This window comes from Podarcis vaucheri (genome assembly GCF_965113315.1).
Source record: "Podarcis vaucheri genome assembly, chromosome: 1".
NCBI classification, from domain to species: Eukaryota; Metazoa; Chordata; class Lepidosauria; order Squamata; family Lacertidae; genus Podarcis; species Podarcis vaucheri.
This window is the reverse complement of record NC_138759.1, coordinates 58,917,707-58,941,695: the sequence shown is the minus strand read 5'-3', so window position 1 is coordinate 58,941,695 and position 23,989 is coordinate 58,917,707. Positions and strand designations below refer to the sequence as shown.

Genomic DNA, 23,989 nt, shown 5'->3' with positions numbered 1-23,989 from the left:
AACCTACAGAGAAATGTCGTTCTTTGTTTTAACTCTCTACCTTGTGCTGTCAATTCACAAGGAAAAATATATATATTAAAACGGACGTACTTCTAAAGCCTCAGTTATTCCGGATCTTTTGTATAGACTTTAGGTCTTTGAGGGCAGCGTCTCTCCTCCTTGCTAAGCATGAAGAATTGCAGACAATTCCCAGCACAGCTGCTCCAGTAAGGCTTCCCTGTGATGAGTAAAAGACATTTGGAGCCTCCACTAATTGCTGCTGGTAACTGCTTACTCATAAGTAGTAGCCTTCTCCCCTCCCCTTTTTTGCCTAGTCACTTTTGTTTCAAGATGGGTGTGACTTTTGATTCCGCTCCCCTCCCTGTTGTGTCACTCCTTCAGTTACTTTGAATTGGAATAAAAACTGCAGCAAACTTCCGACGCTGCCTCTCCGTGCAGACTTAACAAGACCTGGGACCTTTTTTCTCCTTCCTTTTGCTTCCCGCCCCTCCTTTGTGCAGGCAGGGAGAGAGGAGCTCCTTGACTTTTACACATTAACTCGAAGAGAGGAAACAATGGCCAAGGTCTGGTTGGGTGCAGCTGTTGGATTTTACTTGTTGCAGCTTTCTTTAGCCCGGATAGGTAAGTGGCTTATGAATGAAATCCCTTATACTAGCCGATGAGCGTATGAGATACTTCGGAGAGCAAAAACTTGCTCCGGCTTGCCAGATGGACTGTTCAACTTCATTGACATTTTACTGTGCGTTTCCCGCGTGACAAAGACACTGAAAGGGAACCTGTGGAATTTTTATTGCAAGAGGGATGCATGGGTGTGTTTTGTGTGGAGGCAGGATAGAGAAGTATAGAAGGCTCTTTAAGCTTGAAACACTGAGGTTTAAAGCTAACAATGTTTGCTGGACAGAGAAATGAGCTTCTGCACATCTGGTCCATATTCAGGCTTGCAAACCACAGTTATGTATTTATTTTTGCTCCGTTCCTTCTGTGAAGTAGACATCGGACGGAGGGAGGGGAAGGAAACCTTACAATAGCTGTATTCTTGAGCTTGCAGGAGAATCAAGCGCTTGCATGCTTGCAAGATGCAGAAGCCATAACGACTTCTCTTCTCCATGCTGGGAATGGAATTTGGAGAGTTTTGAGGGCAGAAAGTGAAAAGTGCTCGCTGGCTTTCAGAACTTTAATTTGAGCATGACTAGTGAGGAGGTTTAGAAGCAAACTTTAAGCCAGTCTGGCAGGAATGGGCAGCTCATTTCCCTCCTTGCCCCCCAGCTAGCTTTCCGAAGTCTGCCTGTGAATAATAAAACGAAATGCTTGTTTGGCAATGAAAGTGCTCATGCATTTAAGAAAATCACATGCCCCGAATGACAAAATAAGTCTTTAAAAGTTTGATGTGATACAGAACCACAAGTATTTGCGAAGAAATAACTGTGCCTTCAACAGAGACCCATTGTAATAGAAATTGCCTTGAGCTGTTTTGAAGGGAATCTATTATCCTTATCCACCCCCTCCCCCAGATCATTGGAAGCTTACAAAATACTTTTTTAAAAAGAGGCATTGGCGCCTTAGTGCTTTTAATACTTATTTGAGCATAAAGAAGTAAATTGGATAATAGGTTGCTCTACCGATTCTTAAATGGGTGTGTCAGAGTGCACGGTTCTAACCACGTTTTCGGAATTTCCAGAATTTTTTAATTTTTTTGCAGCGCTGCTTTCAGAAATACGTCTTCGGTGATCAAGGTTTTACTTTAACACACACACACACTACCAAGTACCCAAGTATGCACTTTTCAAACATAAGGAGGTGTTCTTGGTTTGTGATATATGAGGTGTGACTAACATTTTGGATTAGATATAACATGTGTATGTACATATGTATACTTTAGAATGGCTATGTTTCTTATTTAGTTATTCCTTGCTCAGCTAATATTCCCTTTTATGAACTGCCAAACCTTCTATAAATAAGCGCAGCCTGCAATTACTCTGGGTTGTGTTGCATTTTAGCTGTAGAAAAGAGAGAAGGATCTCCCCTTCCCATCTAATCCTCGGTGTGGTTAGGAAAAAACATGTCAAGCCGCATGTATGTCTTGCAGGAGAGTTTCTTTAAGGGTTTAGCAAGGTATTAGATTATAGCTACATTATATTTTGGTTGGTATGTGGTACATTCCAGGCAAGTTTTATAGTGACAAATGGCTTTGCAACTGCACTTGGTTCCTTCCACCAGCACCACCCTGAGATGGAGACGGGCAATACAGTAGTTTCCCCCCCCCCAGTGGGAAGATTTTATGGGAGTAGAAGCAATGAAAACAGTTGGGGAGGCAGACAATGCATGGCATGTAAAGTCTCAAACTGTTTTCAGCTCTCTTCAAAAAAGAAAGAACTAGATCTTCCTATCTCGGTATATCTGAATACAGACAATTCTACAGGACTAGATGGAATTCTCTTTAGCGTTTCTGTCGCTTTTCTGACAGGTCCTGTAGTGGGATATCGGATTCTAGTCCACAGCCGGAGACATGCTCAGCTATAAAGCCTTGTGGATGTCCTGGGGCCCACTACTGTCTCTTAGTTTAACCTGTAGCTTGCCAGATTCTTCTTGGATAATACCGTATATGCTGCCATGAGATTTGTGAAACAGAAGCAGGATTAGGATGTGACAAATGAGTTACAAAGTACTTTATAGTCCTTGTTACCTTGTACTGATTCAGACCATTTGTCCAGCTAGATCAGTATTGTCTAGAATGAGTGACAATGACTCTTGCATTTTCCAGCTCCGACTGAAGACATCAAAGCTTGGAAAGCTTTGCCTTTCCCCCTTAAAATAGCTATGCAATTATTTCCATTTTGCTGAGGCCAAGTGGAGACTTGGTCACTGAGCAGCCATATTGATTTGTTTGCAAGGAGATTAGATGCCACTTGCTTTGTAATGAGCATTCCTTCCGATTTGTTTGCAGAGAAGTTAGATGATGGCTGCATCAAAACAAATGTTGTCCCACCTTTTCCAGGGCATTTCCCCATCACTTTCCTTATTGCATAAGGTCCAGTCTTTTGGGAGAACAGGTTTGTTGCGCAAGGGGATATCCTTTTAACAACCTGAGTTTGTGTGTATGTGACTGAAATAATGACGGTCTGTAAGTACCCTAAGAAACAGCAGATTGCACAAAGCCACCCATTCAAGTAATTTAAACCCAGATCTCCCAGTTCCCAGCTGCCAAAGGCTACAGATCCAAATTGCCTCTCATTCCTATGCCTGGGGCAATTGACTCTTCAATAGTGCAATCTATTTAATCTAGAACCTTTCTGATACTCAGTTTATACGCTCCTGGAAGTTGCTGCAGCATGGCTCCTCAACCACTACTCCTGGAAACATTTGATGGAACCAAATCTGAGTCGACAGAGCTAGTGACACATCATTGCTTCCCATATCAATGTTTCTGTACCATGAGGCATGGACAGGAACCATGTGCTGGCCTTGGCTTCTTGAATTCCTTCCTTCAAATGTTAGGCGCAGCATGGGAGTGGTTGTGCCTCTATCGGTAGTGTATAAGTTGGGCCTTGCAATGAAAGTGAAAAGCAGCCTCATTTATTTGGGTGTATCCAGATATCTCCAGGGTTTGGTAATAGAAGACTTGGGAGTGCCAAGAAATAGCAAGGGACACAGAGGAAGGCGAAGTCTTTGTGCTGAAGAGGCAGTCTAAGTAAGGTGAGATGATGAAACCAGAAACGTTACCTATAGAAGAGAATGGGATTCTGTCTACTGTTCTTAAAGAGGGTTCTGTTTTTCTGCCTTCTGAACAGGATGACTGTCAAACTGTATTTTATACGGTATGCCCTTTATTCACACTTGTAGCGAATCTAATATCCTTTCTTTATGCTGGTTTTCATGTGCTGTTATTTTGGCCATTTCACGAACAGACTAAGGTAATTAGGTGTATTAAGTGATATGCCTGAGCTGGAACTTCGCAAAACCACACTGTCAGGTCTGTGTTTCCCTTTGGATTCTCATGTGTCCATTTCTGGGCCCAGTTCAGAATTCTGGTTTTGATCTTTAAAGTCTTTATTGGTGTGGGACCAAAGTTCCTGGAAGATTGCCTTTGTCCACATGTACGTACTCTCACCTTAAGAGCTTCTTTCCAATTCCTTCCTTTGGTGCACTCACCAGGTGAGGTCCTACTGAGACAAGGGGTATCTCAGTGGTGGTAGCCAGGATACGGAATCCCTTTGTCACAGAGAAAGCCCGGTGCCTACCTTGATGCCATTTTGGTGCCAAGCAAATTTTTTTTTAAAATCATTTTGCTTCTGCTTCTTGTTCTTATACTGCTTTTATATGCTTTATTGTTGGCCTGCTTTCCTGTGCATTTGAATTTTTTTCTTGTCGTAAGCTGCCCAGAAGAACTTGTTGACACATACCCAGCTAAAAGAAGTAGTACATGAATGTTGTTGGAGAACAGTTATAGATTTCCCCCTCCCTTATAGGCATTGTTGTGTTTTTTTTTGGGGGGGGGCAGGGTTGAGAGACTTGAGAGTATTTAAGGTACCTTTGGGAATTTCCTCCCATTACATATTAGGCTCCTTCTCTGCTGTCTCTTTTTGTGCCTACTGAAAGCCTGCCTCTTCCAACAAGTGTTTTTTTATGTAGAGATCTCTTATAGTCTGCATCTGTATTGGGATTTTTCAGATGATTTATTGTTTGTGGGTTTGCCATCCTGGGCTTTTTTGTGAGGAAGGGCAGGGTATAAAATAAAAAAATGTCTATGAAAAGCTCCCTGCATGCTGGGGATGCCCCAGATATGATAATAACATGACCTGCTACCACGAAATGTCAAAGTTGTATTCTGGTTTTCACAACTGGCCGAGGGAATAATCCTAGCAGCATGAATGAGAGTGTATCAAAAATGCAATCCAAGCAAGAAGTGTGAGGTCATTACAGCTGCAGTTGTGGATTCCTGGATCTGCTTGAGAGAGGGACTGGAAGATGATACTTTCTGGAAGCAAGAGGGGTAGAGAAGGGGGGCAGGGAAAGGAGCAGCAAAGGAAGAATTGAAGATGGTTACAACACAGTCCTAAGCAATGCTGGAGTGGGTTTAGTCATGCTGGCCACATGACCTGGAAAGTTGTCTGTGGACAAACGCAGGCTCTTTTGGTGTGAAGTGAGATGAGCATCACAATCCCATAGTCACCTTTGACTGGATCCAGGGGTCCCTTACCTTTTACACCAAAGTTATGGTTAAATAAATTTTAAATTGCAAACCAACTAATAAAAAACCCTTATGACTCATTTGAAAATTAAAGGGTCCCTTCTGGCTGTATCATGAGAGTGATCATAATAACATAGAATCATAGAGTTGGAAGAGACCACAAGGGCCATCGAGTCCAAGCAGGAAACACCATCAGAGCACTCCTGACATATGGTTGTCAAGCCTCTGCTTAAAGACCTCCAAAGAAGGAGACTCCACCACACTCCTTGGCAGCAAATTCCACTGTCGAACAGCTCTTACTGTCAGGAAGTTCTTACTCATGTTTAGGTGGAATCTTCTTTCTTGTAGTTTGGATCCATTGCTCCATGTCCGCTTCTCTGGAGTAGCAGAAAACAACCTTTCTCCCTCCTCTATGTGACATCCTTTTATATATTTGAACATGACTATCATATCACCCCTTAACCTCCTCTTCTCCAGGCTAAACATGCCCAGCTCCCTTAGCCATTCCTCATGAGGCATCGTTTCCAGGCCTTTGACCATTTTGGTTGCCCTCCTCTGGACACATTCCAGTTTGTCAGTGTCCTTCTTGAACTGTGGTGCCCAGAACTGGACACAGTACTCCAGGTGAGGTCTGACCAGAGCAGAATACAGTGGCACTATTACTTCCCTTGATCTAGATGCTATACTCCTTCTCCTATATCACAAAAGCTAAAAACACTGGAACTAAAACTAAAAACCTTATCGAAAATTAAAGCCTGAAATATTTCAAAGCCTTTCTTTGTTTATGTTACCCCGCCTTTTTGTTGTAATGACAAAATGGTTGCAGTTCAGCAAATAAATCACAACATGGAAAAATCTGCTTTTGTTAGGAAACAATACCTTTCAGGTTGAACCTGCTGTCTGTGAACTATTAAATAACAAGCATCAGCAAAATTGGCAAAACTGGAGGGAAGGATGGGAAGGACAGATGGTTCTTGATGAGAAAAAGTTTATGAAACGTTTGATAATTTTACTTCTATTAAGACTTTTCCAGTGTGTTCAGCTTTTTTCCTTAGACATTTTGAATGCCCATAGGATACATCCAGTGAGCAGAAATCTAGGTGCAGAATGCTACAAAGAGTTAATGTGAATTGGTTTATGCATTGTCATAACTGAATTCAAATACTTCTCTGAGGTATAATTTCATAATTATCGAATCATGTGGCTTGTTCCCTGTTCCACCCCTTTTCTCTCTTAAACTGGGTACAAGGTTTTCAGCAAGAAAATATGGCTCATGGCTCTCTCTTCTCTGTTTTATATTTTCTAAATATAACCTCGCAGATACAAGTGATGCAGCCTTGAAATTTAAAAGAGTCTTTTTAACATCTAACCTGCAAATGCAAAAGCCACCCAGTCTTCTGAACATTCAACTACTCAAGAGCAAGACACAAATGTGTGGCATAAACAATTTAAACTTAACAACACTTGCTCTGAATAGATGTTGTGGTTTGACTGTTTCCTGTAGAAGATGGTCAAAACAATGATTTTTTTTTTCTTCAAAAGCCATGGAAACAGTTACCTTACATTGTACACAATCGCAACTCCCCCCCCCCCCATTCAGCAGTTACAATTAGAATGCCTACAATTCAAAATAGAATGGTGTTTCAGTTTATTCTAGTTCCAACCTGGTCCACATTGTTTGCCTGAGTCCAGCAAGGGCAGAACACAAAGTGTGGGGCTGGATTCACAGATTAGTGTAGTATTTTATTAGTATTTTCCTGAGAAGCTTTATATTTATTGAGTCATTTTAAATATTTACGCTCCACTTTTTAGGGCAATGTTCTAACGAGGTGGCTTTTCACCAATAAATAAAGAATAATTACAGTAAAAATAGACAATGTAAATTAATGGAAACTAGACACCAATCAAAAACAACACAAATCCAGAATGACAGAGTTCCAAACATGGAGTCTTAAGCATAAGGATCCAGAGAGACCTCATTATTAAAAGTAGTAAAAATTAATCAGAGAAGTCTTAAGTAAAACAAATAAGTCATTAGAGCTGATTAAAAAGCAACCAAAAGGGGTCTGTCAATGATGGGGGGAGGCAGTTCTAAAGATTCAAAGCCAACTAAAGCTCTGTCTTAGTTGTTGTCAGCCTGTTTTTTCCTGGCAGACCAAGAAACAATCTCTGAGGTGAATGATCCTAAGGTTCAGGCAGGTTCATATGGGTATAGGCAGGGTACAGGAATGTGTGGTAGCATATCAGCTTCAGGGGTTTCTGGATGAGTCAGATTATCTAGATCCATTCCAGTTTGGTTTCAGGCCTGATTATGGGATAGAGACGGTTTTGATCACCTTGGTAGATGACATCTGCCAGCAATCGGATAGGGAGAGTTGTCCCATTTGGTTCTGTGGGACCTTTCAGCAGCTTTTTATACTATTGACCACGGTATTCTTCTGGGCTCCCTTGCTTTTGTTCTGGCCTCCGTGCTCTTTAACACTTACGTGAAACAGCTGGAGTTTGGGAGTTTGATGTCACCAGCACGCTGATGGCACCTAACTATTACAACAAATAGCACCAGGTCCAGAAGGCCATGCAAGATGTGTACCTGATTCATCAAGGGCAGTGCAACTCTATCCAGAACGGGTTGCAAACCTCCATCCAGATGGGAAGTTTCTACGCAAAACAGTACTCTCCACCCCCTTGTATTTCAGTTTATTTGCCTTCATCCAACCACAGTCAGAGTTTAGTGCTGCAGCTGGAGCCATGATACATCTTTGGGGTCCACACAACAATGCACAGAGTGGATTTTGACAGTCTTTTCTCCCCGTTTTTCATCCTTTTTCTTCTGGAGGCCATCACTAGCATAATGGTGAAGACATGCATTGCACCTTGGATTCCTAGGTTATCTGGGGAGTTCAAGATGGAACACATTGCACAGCCACTAGCTCTTAGCAAGCTACCTGATTACAGCTTGTCCAAAACATGGAATTTCAACGGCAGCTGTAAGTTGCTTTAAGTAGAACGCATTTGATGCTTGGAAGTCACTTACACGTGGAGAAAAGTACAAAATCTGAAAAGTGCCTCACTGAAGACTCCTGAATAAGCTTAGCTGTCATGGAATAAGAGGAAATGTCCTGTTGAGGATCAGGAACTAGTTAAGTATCAGGAAGCAGAGAGGAATAAATGGACATTTATCCAGATGGATGAATGTAGAAAGTGGACTTCACCAAGGATTTCTATTCTACTTTTAAACTTGTTTATGAATGACCCAGAGTTAAGGGTGAGCAGCGAAGTTGCCAAGTTTTTTATGATATTACGTTGTTCTGGGTTGTAAAACAAAAAAGGTTGTGAAGAGCTCTGAAAGGGCACCTCCAAACTTAGTGAATATGGGGTAAAATGGCAGGTGCAAGTCTGTGTAAACAAATGTAAACTGGTGTATGTTTTTTTGGGGGGGCTCGTAATTTCACGTACAAACTCATGCGGTCTGAACTGTCAGTGACTGACTGGGAACAAGACCTTGGGATAGGATCGGACAAATTACTTGAAGATAAAGGCTATCATAGGCTGCTAGGGTTGCCATACATCTGGAATTTCCCAGACATACCCAGAATACTGCATTCGGAAGCAGTGTCCGAGCGGAAATCAGCAAAACGTCCGGGAAAATTCCATGTGTATGGCAACCCATGTTGGTAGTGTCGTTTTTGCCAATTTCCCTTAAAAATAGCTCAAAACTGTCAATTTTTGTTGCGATTTTCACTTTTTGAAATATGGCGACCCTATTGGCTACTATCCATGATAGCTATGTTCTGCCCTCATGCTCTGATGCAGTACGCTTCTGAGTATTAGTTGCTGAAAACTGCAGGAGGGGAGAGTTCTTGTGCATGTGTCCTGTTTGTGGGTTTTCCACAGGCATCTGGTTGGCCACTGGGAGAACCAGATGCTGGGCTAGGTGGCCCATTGGTCTGTTTTTATCCATTACAGTTTATAATACACCATAAAGCTTATGAATTTGTTGCATTTTATCTTGGACAAGATGGCCCTCATGGTCCCTTCCAACTCTACAATTCTATGATGCTATGAGCAGTGGAATAGTGCAGTCAAGCACACATAGTGGTGCATGCATGTACTAGCCTTTTTTTAGACAAAGCGAAATGTTTTCAGTTTATGAAATTCATATATCAAGCACTCTTGACATTCCCTTAACCAACATCCTGCCCTTCAGAGTTATGAGATAACTTTTCTAATTTCAGTCACCCATTGTGGGATTTCAGTTGAAACCACCCAACTTTGTTTAGTGCGGTTGCACGATAAATTTCAAGTAAACTTTCACAGGGCTATAAAAACATGTTGAATAATATATATTTGACAGTTGATGCTGCAGATAGAATCCCGGCTGGAAAGAGGAGAATGCCAAATCTGACAGCTTGTCAGTTCCCTGATCTTCAAACCACAAGCAGTCTCTCTGGTAGTGTTGCATCTACTGTATCAGCAGCAGCTGCTGGCTGCGATTTCCCTGCTCCTGGCTTTTGCTGACCCCACCCACAGCGTGAAGGGGATATTTGGATGTGAATTAAATAATGCAGAAGAAGAAGACTGAGAAGATCAGAAAAGAAATAAGAAAGCGGGTGCCTTAAATGGCTTTCTTTATCAAACTGGCATTCCAGCACATTTTAATTCCATTTAATGAATGTGCAGTTTTACACAACTCTCTCTCTCTTGCTTCTTAAGCCTTTACAGTGGTACCTCGGGTTAAGTACTTAATTCGTTCTGGAGGTCTGTTCTTAACCTGAAACTGTTCTTAACCTGAAGCACCACTTTAGCTAATGGGGCCTCCTGCTGCTGCCATGCCGCCGGAGCATGATTTCTGTTCTCATCCTGAAGCACTATTTCTGGGTTAGCGGAGTATGTAACCTGAAGCGTATCTAACCTGAAGCGTATGTAACCCGAGGTACCACTGTATTGGTATACACAATGTGAACGAATACCCACGTGCACATTTCCCTCGAAGTAAACTGAGAGAATTTTTTTGTTTAAACATGTGTTTTAAGTTCAAAGCACTTTGCAAACATCCTCTTAACTAACTTGCCAAGCTATGGAACGCTTCTGAGGAATTCTGCTCTAATCCTGAGCTCAGCTGCTGCATGCTTATTTTGTGTATAATTTTTCTTTGATTTTTTTAAAAAAACTATTAATTGCACAGGTAATTATGCTGCGAAAGATAACTCTTTGGGGTGACCTTGATTTGGGGGGAAGGTTAAGCTCGTGATTCAGTTTTCCTCACGGAAATATGTTGGGCTTAAAAGTGCTGAACAATGGCTGGCTCATGTCATGCTCATTCTTAGGGAACTTCAATAATTACCAGTATATACAAGCTTGAAACAAAAAAACACAAGTGGTGATACTCAAGACCTAACAAGACATGAATGATCTAGTTGAGATTCCTGCATTGCAGGGCGTGGACTAGATGACCCTCGGGATCCCTTCCAAGCCGACAGTTGTATGATTCTATATTTGTCTACTCAGAAGTAAGGCTCATTGTGTTTAATGGGTTTTATTACCAGTTACTGTATTTTTTGCTCTATAAGACTCACTTTTTCCCTCCTAAAAAGTAAGGGGAAATGTGTGTGCGTCTTATGGAGCGAATGCAGGCTGCGCAGCTATCCCAGAAGCCAGAACAGCAAGAGGGATCGCTGCTTTCACTCCGCAGCTATCCCTCTTGCTGTTCTGGCTTCTGAGATTCAGAATATTTTTTTTTCTTGTTTTCCTCCTCCAAAAACTAGGTGCGTCTTGTGGTCCGGTGTGTTTAAGACTGTAGGCTAAAGAAATAGCACTGTCCAAATAAATAGACTTCGTAGTATACTAATCTATAATATCCATTAATAAGTAACATATGTCAAAACTCAATAAGGATTTAAACTCACACCAAAGGTGAACCAACACTCTTTTGAGCTTGCAGAAAATAACGATCAGGCATGCTGTGCTAAAAAGGCTGCCTTGTTTGCTAGGAATGGCACCATTCTCAAGTGATTCCAGCACTGGCACTTAATTTGGAGAAGGGTATGGAAAGGAAGGGACGCAGGTGGCTCTGTGGGTTAAACCACAGAGCCTAGGACTTGCCGATCAGAAGGTCGGTGGTTCAAATGCCCGCAACGGGGTGAGCTCCCATTGCTCGGTCCCTGCTGCTGCCAACCTAGCAGTTCGAACGCACATCAAAGTGCAAGTAGATAAATAGGTACTGCTCTGGTGGGAAGGTAAACGGCGTTTCTGTGTGCTGCTCTGGTTCGCCAGAAGCGGCTTAGTCATGCTGGCCACATGACCCGGAAGCTGTACGCTGGCCTATCATTAAGCCTAAGGGACACGGGTGGCGCTGTGGGTTAAACCAGAGAGCCTAGGACTTGCCGATCAGAAGGTTGGTGGTTTGAATCCCTGCAACGGGTTGAGCTCCCGTTGCTCGGTCCCTGCTCATGCCCACCTAGCAGTTCGAAAGCACGTCAAAGTGCAAGTAGATAAATAGGTACCGCTCCAGCGGGAAGGTAAACGGCGTTTCTGTGCTTCTGTTCTTTGCCAGAAGCGGCTTAGTCATGCTGGCCACATGTCCAGGAAGCTGTACGCTGGCTCCTTCGATCAATAATGCGAAATGAGCACCGCAACCCCAGAGTTGTCTGCGACTGGACCTTTACCTTTACCTATGGAAAGGAAATGGTTGATTCTGGCATTAACAAACTCCCCAAAAAGAAAAAGGGTCTGCAGTATACTTACTGCAAGTCATGACATGATGCTTTGATTTTGGAGAACTGCTGTGCAAGGCATTGCCAAAGGGAAGTGAGTACGTGATGCCGATTTTCACTTTGTGGGGTTTTTTTTGTTTGCTTGCTTCTGGGTGTGGACCTCAGCAATCGGATGTAGCATGCATGGGCAAATATCCTAAGCATTACAACTTCGTTTTTCATGCCTCAACTTCCCATACTGAAATGTGTGTGACTTCCAGGTGCCTGGAAAACTTTTCTGTATTATTTAGAAAATGCCAACATGACTGGGCAGGGCTTTTTTAAAATTTTAAGGATGGCTAAACCCAGAGCTGTCAATCAGGCTTAGTCTCGTAACTTCTGCATCTGTAGGCACAGATGCTAGGAGCTAGGAGGACCTTCGGCAGTACCATGAGCTGCAGAATGGACAGACTCTTTGACACTGAATGAATAATTGTGAAAGTAGTTAACAGTGAGCTAGTGGCATTATCTAAAAAAAAAAAAATCCATAAAAGCTTTATCATAATACAATTAAAACACTTATCTAAATAAAAACAAAAACAGAAAGAGGAAAAGAAAATTCAGGTAGCTGTCAAAGATAGCTCTTAACCCTTGTCTCACACAAAAAGAGGTGGACGCTCTCAGATTTCACGTGGGAACTTTTCAATAAATATATATTTTCAGTAGGGGCACCTTCTAGCCTACCAGAACCTAGGGATGTTCATCAGAAGTCCTTGTCTGGGCCACACTAGAGTTTGGGGTTAGGTGGCTAGTGACTGGAAGGCTAGTGACCTTTTCACTCATGCATTTGGAATATCCTCACCAGAAAAGCTCACCTTCCCCCTAGTTTAATGAATTTCTGGTACCTGGTGATAACTTTAATTTTCAGGCATTTTAGTAATTTGGATTGGTTGACCTATGGCAACCTGACAGATTAGGTGGTCGAGTTTCCCATATTTGGGGAAACTGCAGGGGTCCCCACACCTGGAATGCAGTGGATGAGCCTACCCTAGAAAAACCTTCATGATCAAGGTATCTCCCCTGCCAGATAACCCAACTACTACTTAAAGGCTGTTGCCCTAAAATACAAGAATTTTGCACCAGCAGCAAAAAGCCTGCTCTACTGCGCTTAAATGTTCTGCTAACAGAATCTGTGATGCTGTATGGGAATTATCAAGAACTAGAAGTTCTCAAAAGAAGATAACCAGAAGTTATCAAAAGTTAAGAAGAAAATTCAAACCATCAATTTCAGGTATCTGGAGTCCTCAATGCTCAGCAACAGATAAATCATGTGAGACGTCCACTTTTCTGTTTCAGCTCTAAATGAAGAGTTTGCTCAGATCAATGGCAAACCCCTAAATCATATCACCACGAAAATAATCAAATGTCACCCATGTGTGTGGACTGTCTCACCAAGAGATTTGTCTGTACCAACAGTACAGCATTTATTGTCACCTTGAAAAAGTCATTCTCCTAAATCTGAGGGAAGTCAGGAAGCATCTTGAAACTTAGATCTGATTTTTGCCGACAGCAAGTTCCAGCCCTGACGTAACGATAGCTGCTGCCAAACAGCTTTTAACTTGCACAATCTTTTAGGATCCTTGGAGGACCCTTTACTAGTTAAATAGCTATAACAGAAGAATTGCAGGTCTGACTCCTTGTATATCCAGTCTTAAACACATTCTTTCATTCTTTCAAACATATGTCTGAGAATGGTGAAGTTATAATACAGCTTATTTGGAAAGCAGTGTTAACATGTTTCATACCCCAACCTTTGGTAGGGAATATGGAATGGGGTCTAAGCAGTGTTATCAGCATTAAATACTTGATTAGAAGAGAGAACTGGTTGGAGTGTGATTAAGATGGCAAAGCAGGTTGTCCTTCATGGAGAGCACGTGTTGCAGTGGGAGCAACCATGACATTCCCTGTTGCTGGGTGGATTAGTTTGGTCACAAATTTGATTGGACACCTTCAATTGTTGCTGGGGAGAATTTATTATTGCAATTTTATTTGATTGATGGGGTGCTATATATGTTCCCTGTGTAGAGCGTTGAGCTTCCTCTTTTTGCTGCACACATCGGATCACCCGCCCACCCTCCCTTTATTTAGGGTTTGTTTGCACTGACCTTGCTATGCCTGTCATGGGGTCGTCTGCTTTGGAGCAGGGGCCTGGTAGGAATTTTACCATTTGGCTGATTGGCTGAGGCCATTTGGTTTTTGACTACTGTGTAGCAAATCTTCACAACTTGTAAGGTTGCAGTTAGGCATTGGTTAATTTTTTGGTTGGTGGAGGGGATGTGGTTGGCTGTGCCTGCCTCTACAATGCTGCTGCTGCAAGGGTATTCCGTTTCCAGGGGCTCACCATTCTTTTGTCTGTATCCCTGACAAAGGGCTAGGGCCATGCAAGAGCCCCAGGGAACATTTGGGGAGAGGTGTGAGTCTGGCACCCGGCTTTATTCTCTCCCCAAAATTGTTTATCCTTACTGACTTCCGCACAGGTGTGGTTGTCAGTTCTGTTCCTACCTCCAAATGAGAACAGATAGTCGCCAACCAATGCCTAAGCAACCATTCACATACTGTAATTCAATAAAGTTGTGGCCAAAATTATGCCAAAAACCAAAACAAAAATGATGTGTGAAATGTGTTGTTATTCGGGGGTGTCTTGGTGGTCCTTGACACGCAACAATCCTTGGAGTCAACTTCTGTGGTACTTTGATCTTTTTCCCACAGGCCTTTGCAGATTTATCTGGTGGTTTTTAAGGTGGTTTATGTTGTAATTCGCCCTGAGATCTGCGGATGAAGGGCGGTATACAAATTCAGTAAATGAAATAAAAATAAAATAAGAATCTAACTAAACATTATGTAAGCTTGTGTATTGAAACCTATGCCCCCACCCCAATTTCAATGTAGTTTTTAATAAACCCACTTTTTTGGGTCAGGAAGCTTCTTAGTGACAGGTTGAGTCAGGGTATGTACACATCATAATATTCCAATCATATTCTTTCTCTCATTAATTCTGGGCACTGCCTTTTATCCTGTACAGAGTTATAACCTTTACAAACTACAGTGCCCAGAATTCTTTAAGTGAAAAGATATGCTTTGAATGTGCGTTAAAGGTATAGTGCATGCCCAGCCTCAGAGTGGAGAACTGACAGGCAGAGGTATGCTACATCCCTTCCCTGTCCCTTATTTTCTTCCTCAAACTGCTCTTCCTAGGAGTCAATGAATCTGTCAGTTTTGGCGCTTGCAGTTTCTCATGTTTCCAAGTTCACCCCACATTCAAATACGTTCATATATAAAGAAAATCAAAAGGCTTGTATGAAAATTTGTATATTTGCATATGCATTTCTCCCCATATCTGCATTTTTTGCATGCAATTTTGCCAAGTCTGTGCAACTTTGCAAGCAATTCCCCCCTAACGCAATGCGACTGCACCCCCTGCAACAGCCCAGTAGGCAAGCTGAATCACAAGTAAGATAGCTTTCATTCAGGAAAGTGCTAATGCAAATTAGGGTCTACATGCTCTAACTAAATAAAGAGCACTAGGGTCACATCAGCAGCCAAACTTTTGTTTCACTGACGTATAAAGGAGTTGAAAGATATAATGCTTTATGCTGAATCATATTACAGGGTCTCTTGCATCTCTGGCATGCAATGCACACTCCTCTGCCAAGATTCATCTGTAGAGATAGGGGCACACATAAACAAGCAATGCAAATCAGAATTGTGGGTGTTTCTTTTTTCTGGCACCTCCAGCACAATACAGAAGCCTATGAAACTCAAAGAAACACCTCTATGCCTGCAGCATAATCTGTGACAGTGGGTAGACTGTTGTTCTGTTTATATTAACAGTGTAAGGAGAACACATCACTGCCAGGGATTGGCAGAAAGATGTGTTTATGTCTGCCAGATGATAATAACGTTATCTAGTAAATTCTCAGGCACATGTCTAGTCCACTCCCAGGGTATGGGATATAGATGATTTCACCCATGCAAGGTTTTCACAGCATCCACCTGATGTTGTTGGTATCAAAATGCCAGCCTGTGTTTGTTCCCCGTTTACTCCAGATCTACCCTTTTTGCTGTTCTGCAAGGTGTTCTGCTGAACTGGGCAGGTGAACAGGTAGTCATGTGGAATCTATGAAACTATTGCGTGTTGAGGTACCCAAGCCACCCCAATAAAACACAATTCACACAGAATTTTGGTTTAAGGTTTTTGGCATAATTTTGGCCACAGCTTTATTAGAATACAAAAAAGTGAGTGGTTTGCTTAGGCATTGGTTGCGACTATCTGTCCCCATCCGGGGACAGACTGAAATTCGCACACCTGCGAAAGTCAGAAAGGGAAAACATTTTGGGGAGAAAGATGGAGCTGGGAACCATGCCCTCACCTCTCCCTAAATGTTCCTAGGGGCTCTTGCGTGGTCCTAGCCCCTTGACAGGGGCTTCGGACAAAAGCATGGTGAGCCCCTGGATTCCTTTAATGGAATACCCTTGCAGCAGCAGCATTGGAGGGGCAGGCACAGTCAATCCATACCCCTCCACCAACCAATTCATAAAACCAATGCCTAACCTAACTTCAACCTTACAAGCTGTGACAATTTGCTACGCAGTAGTCAAAACCAAATGGCACCAGCCAATCAGCCAAATGGACAAAATTCCTACCAGGCCTCTGCCCCCAAAGCAGACAACCCCATGACAGGCATAGCAAGGTCAAGCAAACAACCCTAAATATAGGGAGGGTGGGGATATAGGGATCCAATGCGTGCAGCGAAAAGAGGAAGCTCAACGCTGCGCGCCGGGAATATAAAACTTCTTGGCTGTCAATCAAAAAATGGCAACAACAATTTCTCCCCAACGACATGAGGAGCCCAATCGCAATGGTGGCCAACTACCTTTACCCGCCCAGCAACAGTGGGATGTCTTGTAAGGCCCCACCGCAACACGTGCTCTCCATGAAGGAGAACACGCTCTAACAAACAGTGTATGTAGCTTATAACTGATCTCCCTAGCATTGCTAAGAAGCCAGCTGGGTGGTGCCTGTGAAACCTTAGGTACTCTATAGGTAAAAAAATAAGCCTGTCTTGTACTAGTCGTCCTTGCATTACTTCACTATACTAACAGTGTTATGCTACTCCTTCTTCCGCTAGGTTATGATATACAGTGGTGCCCCGCAAGACGAATGCCTCGCAAAACGGAAAACTCGCTAGACGAAAGAGTTTTCCGTTTTGGAGGTGCTTCACAAAACGAATTTCCTATGGGCTTGCTTCACAAGACGACAAGGTCTTGCGAGTTCCTGCTGGTTTTTCCCCTCCCCCCCTTTTCTAAGCCGCTAAGCTGCTTATCAGCTGATCCGATCAGCAGATAAGCAGCTAAAAGCCGCTAATAGCGCTAATCCGCTAATCCGTCAATGGGCTTGCTTCGCAAGACGAAAAAACCGCTAGATGAAGAGAATCACAGAACGGATTCTTTTCGTCTTGCGAGGCACCACTGTACTGATACTGATTCACACAATAAAGAATGAGCAAAGCCCTTACACTGGCAATGCATGATCTCTGACATAAGAAAACAGCTGCATCATCAGTTATTACTACCTAATGTGTAATACATGAATCATAACAGAGCTCCTTCACCAGATTTGTTAAGGCAGGTTTGAAATACCATCCTTCAGACAAGGTTCAAATGTGCTGTTGAAAGTCTAAAATGGCAATAAGATGTTACCCTCTTGCTTAACCCCTTCTATATATAAATAGATAAAAGTTTTTATTCGTTGAAATAGGACCTTGTTTCAGCTATCTTTGTCAGACAACTGCCTTTTTAGTTACTATACTCCCTCCTTAATGGGTTGCGTAACAATACACCCACACTTGGAAAATGATGAAACTTGAAGCTCCCAGATGTCTGCATGCTGGAAATATATACCTACAAGATGTCTCCAAAATTTCTGTTGCTTCACAGTTTCCCTTCCAGCGAAGATTAAAGGACAGCTGCCACAGACCAAACAAGCAAGCATCCACAATAAATGGAAACACTCCATAGCTGACTGCAGTGTTGGCTATGTCACAAAACAGTGTTGCCACCCTCTTCTGACATATGTAAAAGTGAATGTTAATGCTGAACATCTATTTCTGTTTGTAAGCTGCAGCTGGTCTGGAACATTGATGCTTGTTTGAATTAAGGTGTATTTCTATATAACTGTTTTCTCTAGAACCGGCATTCATTAGTTCACCTAATTATTATGGATCATCCGGATGACATTATTGCCATCCTGTTGCATTTGCAGTATTTATTGTGGTACTCTTGTTTTTAGTCAGACCTGGTTCCTGGTTATTGCAGTTCCAGGAAAGGCTGGCAAAGTGTTATTAAGGTGCCTGGCAAAGGAACAAGCACAGGAGAAGATGATGTTCCTGGTGATGCCCCACCTTTTCCTGGTTGTATTGCTAATGGGCTATGTGGAGAAATACATTTACTGGGACAGGGTTTGTTTTATATACAACATAGAAGAGCTGCTGTGTATGTGGAGTTATACGAAGGGTTAAGCTTGTAATATTAAGTAGGTGGTTGGCAGCTGGCAGTTAGTTGTGTAAGACCAGACTGCGAAGAGATGGGTTCTTCTTATACAGTAGTAGTGGGCTGTAAAAAAATTCTTCTGATTGGCTTGCTAGGCGAAATTTTTGGGAATTTACTGGATTGGAAAAGTGGTCTGATGAGAGGGAGAATGCTATGCCATTCAAATTTGATTGTTAGAAGGGCAGGTTGGCAAATAAAAAGGCTAGTTCTACCACTGTTCAGGGAAAATGAGACTAGGAAATGCAGTGGAATAGAAGAAGGAGCTGGGTGAAAGGGCTAAATATGAAGAAGACAGGAGAAAAGGCAGAATATGATGGAAGGCAGGAGGCTACTGAAGTTCGGAAATACCTGGCAGTATAGTCTGAGAGAGCTGAATTTCTGGCTTAAGCTGAAGATTGTCAGAGAGGTCATCAAAGGACTGTGAGCACTGAGGAAGAGTTCAGCCAGGAGCTTCTGGAGCTGACCAGAGAGAGAAAAGTCTAGTCTGCAGATTCTTCTGTACCTGGTGGTGTTGAGATTGACTGACTGGAGAGAAGAGAATAAAGGTACAGTGGTACCTCGGGTTAAGTACTTAATTCGTTCCGGAGTTCCGTACTTAACCTGAAACTGTTCTTAACCTGAAGCACCACCTTAGCTAATGGGGCCTCCTGCTGCCGCCGCACTGCCGGAGCACGATTTCTGTTCTCATCCTGAAGCAAAGTTCTTAACCTGAAGCACTATTTCTGGGTTAGTGGAGTCTGTAACCTGAAGCGTATGTAACCTGAAGCGTATGTAACCCAAGGTACCACTGTATATGGCATATACATATAGGAGAAGGAACTAAGATTTTGCCATCCGTTTTATATAAGTGTCTCCATTTCCAGACAACTATATAGGTCTATAAATGAAGGTAAACGGCATAGTACAGGTATATGGTGGCAGTGGTTAAAAAGTGTGAAAAGTGCCATGGTAGGAGTAAAGTAGAAACTCTTGAACACACTTGGTGAATCCGCAGTGTTAAATAGAAGCTGGTTCTCTAATATGAAGTGGAGACTTCCCATGTTTTTTTTAACAACACTTAATTCTTGTTCCAGAATGAGTGAGGTATACACTACTGGGAATAAGCAGAGTATGACTTTTTAAAAAAGTATTTTCCATTCCTGTGGGTTTGCAACAACACAACTGCAGTTTACCCTGCAGGTCTGGGTTTGGTGCAGCCGCTCCTTGACTTTGTCTTGACAAGGGGAAAGACTTGACAAATGGGTGGTAGTGGATTGGTCAGGTATAGGCAAGTGCAGCTAAAACGATGCTTGGCTAGTTCAGGGGTGAAGGTGCAAATTTGAAGGTTCTGTGACAATCCTAGATCTAACAAGAAAGAGAATGAGGAGAGACCTAACTGTAAAACTAACCAAGTCAGGGAAGCAGAGTAACTGAAGCAGTCTGAGTAACCAAAAGACTAAACTGAGAAGGAAACAAAATTAACAGGAAACAAACCTAACCACAAACTTTGCTGTGGATGTTATTTGGAATGAATCATTTGTTCTCATCATCTTCAAAGTAACATTTTCCCTTCGATTCTTCCAGTTAACTGTGTTCTATCAAAAGCTCATAAACAATGCCATATAAAAATTCTGTTGAGTCCCAAGAAATATGGTTTGAGTCCTTCCAAGCATAGGGTACCTTTACAATTAATGTGAAAAGGGCTGAATGGGAGTGAGATTGAAGTCCATTACGGCTGTGCCATAGTTTGGTCTTTTTGACTGAACCAAGCTTTCACATACACCTAACTGTTCTCTCACTATTTTCAGATTCTCCACAGCTCTCTTTTCTCTTTACATGCCCTTCAGGGAGGTTTGATGGTCCTATGCAAGCATTGCTATGAAAGTGAGCAGCTTATCAGGACACGTGGAGGCACCATGAATTCTTCCACGAATTTGTTTAATCCAGTTTTATTTTTAAACCACATTCTCATCCCATCAGTAGTTTCTGGGCTTGACTTCTTTCCTTTTTCAGGCATAGTCTAGTCCATCCTTTTTGTCAAGGTTGCTAGTGGACGTCATGTGCGCTTGTATTAACTGGCTGGTATTCAAGATGTTTAAAAGTCATCTAAAGCTAAAACCTCCCCTTTGCTGCCATTTCTGATACAAAAGCTTTTAGTGAAGTCAACAGATGGTTTAGCGTTCAGTGAGTGCTTTTTCTTTCCTCCTTGTACTTGGCTACTGTCTGTTTTTTCTTCTCTAATGAACTTTCCGTTTAAGACTGTTTAGAAACAAAACAGTCAGTATTGGATAGCTCTGTGGAACTCTGATGGAAGCATTTAACAAAGCATTTTACTTCTGAATATGAATGAGTGTTGCCTCTTATTTCAGTTAAAAGTTATTTATAGTTTTTCACGGTGCTTTTTAAATTGATTGTGCAAAGATGCTTGGCCAATAGCATGAACAGTGATTGCATCATGGACATTTTGAATGCAAAAAAGGCTGCTCACTTCACATTGTCTGCTTTTGGCAGAAGACTGTGCTATGGCTTAATATGATTATTCATGGACTTCCTTCTGGCTACATAGCCCAAATGAGTATGCTTTGTTTTGCTTTTGTTTTGTTTTAATCTAAAACAATTGTTCACATATAAATTTCAGTATTCCCCCAGCTTGCATTTCCCTTAAGTGGCTTCAGCTGAATTCTTAGAAGAGTGCCAGAAGAGGTTAAAATCTGTTACCCTCCTTGCGTAGTAACTGGGATTACACCAAAGGTTCTCAGCACTGTGAGCTGCTTTCCAGTAAGGCCATTGGTGCCTGGCTATGCTTTTAATGATCTCTACTTCTCCAGAGGCCATGCCTGATCATTGTCTAAATTGACAAACGGTGACTTCACTGCCTGAGCTCTTCAGTTTTCCTTTGCAACATCTGCCGCAACTGCACAGCTGTGCCATATTCTGATGCAGCCCAAAGACTCTTGTTCTATTTTGAGGTGAAGCTATTGTAAATCGCATAATGTTTAGCATAGCAAGGAAGGGAGTTTGGCCAGCGTTTTGACACCGTGTGGAGGATGGCGGTGTGTTTACTCCAACAACGGTTGTCATACAGATTAAGCATATTTGAAACTCCTGTTAGCAGCGTTAAAAAAAAGAGAAGGGAAGAAAAAGAGAAAGCGGTTGTTGCTGAGGAAATGAAAGCAATGTCTTGTTCCTACTTGTACCTACACAATGTGCCTCCATTTGCTTGGCTCAGTGTTCCTTACTTCATCTCCATAAAGCTGATTTAATGTAGTTATTTAATGTGCCAGATTAGATTCTGTGGCAGTCTAATCCAGGGGCAGCCAGCATGGTTTTGAACCACAACGCCCTTCGCCCCAGGCTATTGGCCATGCTGGCTGAGTTGTAGTGTACAACTGGAGAGAACCACTTTGCCTGTTCTCTGCTCAACTCATTATGAAAGCACATACATATACAAGGTAAGCCATTGTGGTTTGGTGGTCAGAGTATTGAATTAGGAATGGGGAGATCTGGGTTCAAATACTTACTCAGCCTTGAAGCTCCGTGGGTGAATTTGAGCTCATCACTGTCTCCTAACTTCTGAAAATAAAATGGGGCGTGGTGGAGGGAGAAGAACAATGTATGCCACTCTAAACATAGAGGAAATATAGGATGGCAAAGTAGAAAGGATAAAATCTAAGGCCTTCATAGGATGGCTGATCTTACTTTCAGAATTAAATATGACTCACTTTTTCTGCACTACAAAGTGCTAACCATGATATAAATAACTTGCTTGGAAACTGCTTGGGAGACTCTGGATTTCATCAGAAACTTACCTGGTTCCTCATTGAAAAGGTCAGTCAGGGTTCACAAGTTGCACTGGAATACGGTAGATTGCTGGCCCATTTCTGCTGAGCATAGCTGCTAGGAGGTATGGTGCTCACCCTCCTAGAATATTGACCCTAGCATTCCGGAATGCACATGGGGTTCCATTGCCGACAAACTGATATCAAAAGGGTTCCCTAAAAAAAAGTAAGAACAAAAACAACAAAACTTTAGAATGGTGTTGGAGACATGTCCAAAAATCCACAAATGTTTTTTATTGGTGACACCTCAGTGGCAAGTAATGGCAGGCAGACAAGTTTTTTCTGAAAGGCAAGTTGGCCATCTTATTGTTATCCAGTGTACAACTGCTGGGAATTTGGTACATTCTCATGCACAGGCTCAAGCCTCACCAGCAACCAGAAAACAAATTAAACATGCCCCAGAATACTTTGCAGTGCACAGAATGTTCTGTGGTAGATACAGCTAAGTAGCACTTTTTAGAAGTATGAAGCTTTGAGGAACCAACATAGCATGATCAGCAGTTTTGATGCCATTTTTGTAAGGTTTTTTCCATTGCTCATTCCATGTTCCCAGTGCTCAGCAACTATGTCTCCATATGTTGTGGCAAGAGCTTCCTTTCCCAAGAAAATGGATTGGGTTGTTGACACGATTGCCCCTGAGACCCTCTCCTGCTTTGTGGAGCCTGCTTGGCTCCCTGGTATTCTCCAGAGCTTGGGCGAGGACACAAGCTCTCTGCGACTTGTTTGCAAAGCATTTTGAGGATAAAATCACTTGTATCAATCCCCTCACCTGCCTCTGAGCCGTGACCTCCCTCAAACCACTGTTGTGAATCTATACTGTCTTCCTCTTCCCTGGAAGGGTTAGGTTGGGGAGGCTGTCTCCACCATTCCTGCTGCCCAGTCCCTGACAGTGGGTGGCATCACTTTGCGGTGGTTCTGGTCCTACTTGGATGGTCATTTCCAGAGGGTGATGTTTGGGGAGTGCTCTTTGGCCCTGTGGACTCTTCAGTGTGGGGTTCATCAGTGTTTGATTTTTATGGAAATAATGCTGATTTTCTATGACCTTTTAGATACTTTTTGTGGGAGAGGAGTTATTAGTTCGTTTTTGTTTTGTGTATTTTGAGTTCTCATTTTGTATTTTTCTGTTGTGACCTGCCCTGTGATCTTTGGATGAAGGGCAGTGTACAAATTTAATAAATTGTCATTGCCATCAAGGTGGCATACATCAGCTTTTGCTAACTTGGTGCCCTATAGATGTTTTAGAGTACAACTCCATAAACCCCAATCTGCAAGGGTTACTGGATGTTACTGGTGAGAGTTGGTACCACGTTGGTCAAGGCTAGCACATGTAGTTTCTCCATTCTTTAGGTTAGCCTGAGTCACAAGTGTGTGACCCAGTGTCATACAGTGAGTTTCATGGCCTAGTGGTGATTTGTCTTTGAGCATATATTGCCACTCTAACCGCTACACTCTGCTACATCACTCTGTGGTTTGATTCATGGTGCTATTCTCTTTGAAATTGCTAGTGGACAAAGAATTGGACGTTGCTTACAGGAAGTAGAGCTTACTGGTGCCCTTCAGCAAATCAGTCTCTCTTAGCCTAAGTCTGCTGTTGAAGTCTTCGCTGATATCTTCTTCTTTGGCTATCACTCATACCAAAGTAAGATTGTCTTCCATAAACTTGGTCTTAACAGTGACTCCAT

At 42.4% G+C, this 23,989-nt stretch overlaps 1 protein-coding gene and 1 long non-coding RNA gene across 18 annotated transcripts in view; one reads left to right on the top strand and one right to left on the bottom strand.

The window, feature by feature from the left end:
* Nucleotides 1–362: 362 nt before the first annotated feature.
* Nucleotides 363–23,989, top strand: part of CD44 (CD44 molecule (IN blood group)) — a 69,422-nt gene continuing 45,795 nt past the window's right edge. For 12 of the 17 annotated variants that reach the window (XM_082224078.1, XM_082224087.1, XM_082224086.1 and 9 more), the window contains exon 1: nucleotides 364–621. In XM_082224078.1, the coding sequence (XP_082080204.1) occupies nucleotides 555–621 (67 nt within the window). In that variant the 5' untranslated portion in view covers nucleotides 364–554. Of the gene's footprint in view, nucleotides 622–23,989 lie in introns of all 17 variants that reach the window. The other 5 variants (XM_082224085.1, XM_082224084.1, XM_082224083.1 and 2 more) reach the window with 2 other exon arrangements.
* On the bottom strand, nucleotides 632–22,867 carry LOC309535097. The gene is made up of 3 exons (XR_014221015.1): nucleotides 22,278–22,867; nucleotides 18,838–19,014; nucleotides 632–1,285 (listed from the first exon to the last, which is right to left on the bottom strand). It is a non-coding gene; the product is annotated as an uncharacterized lncRNA (long non-coding RNA).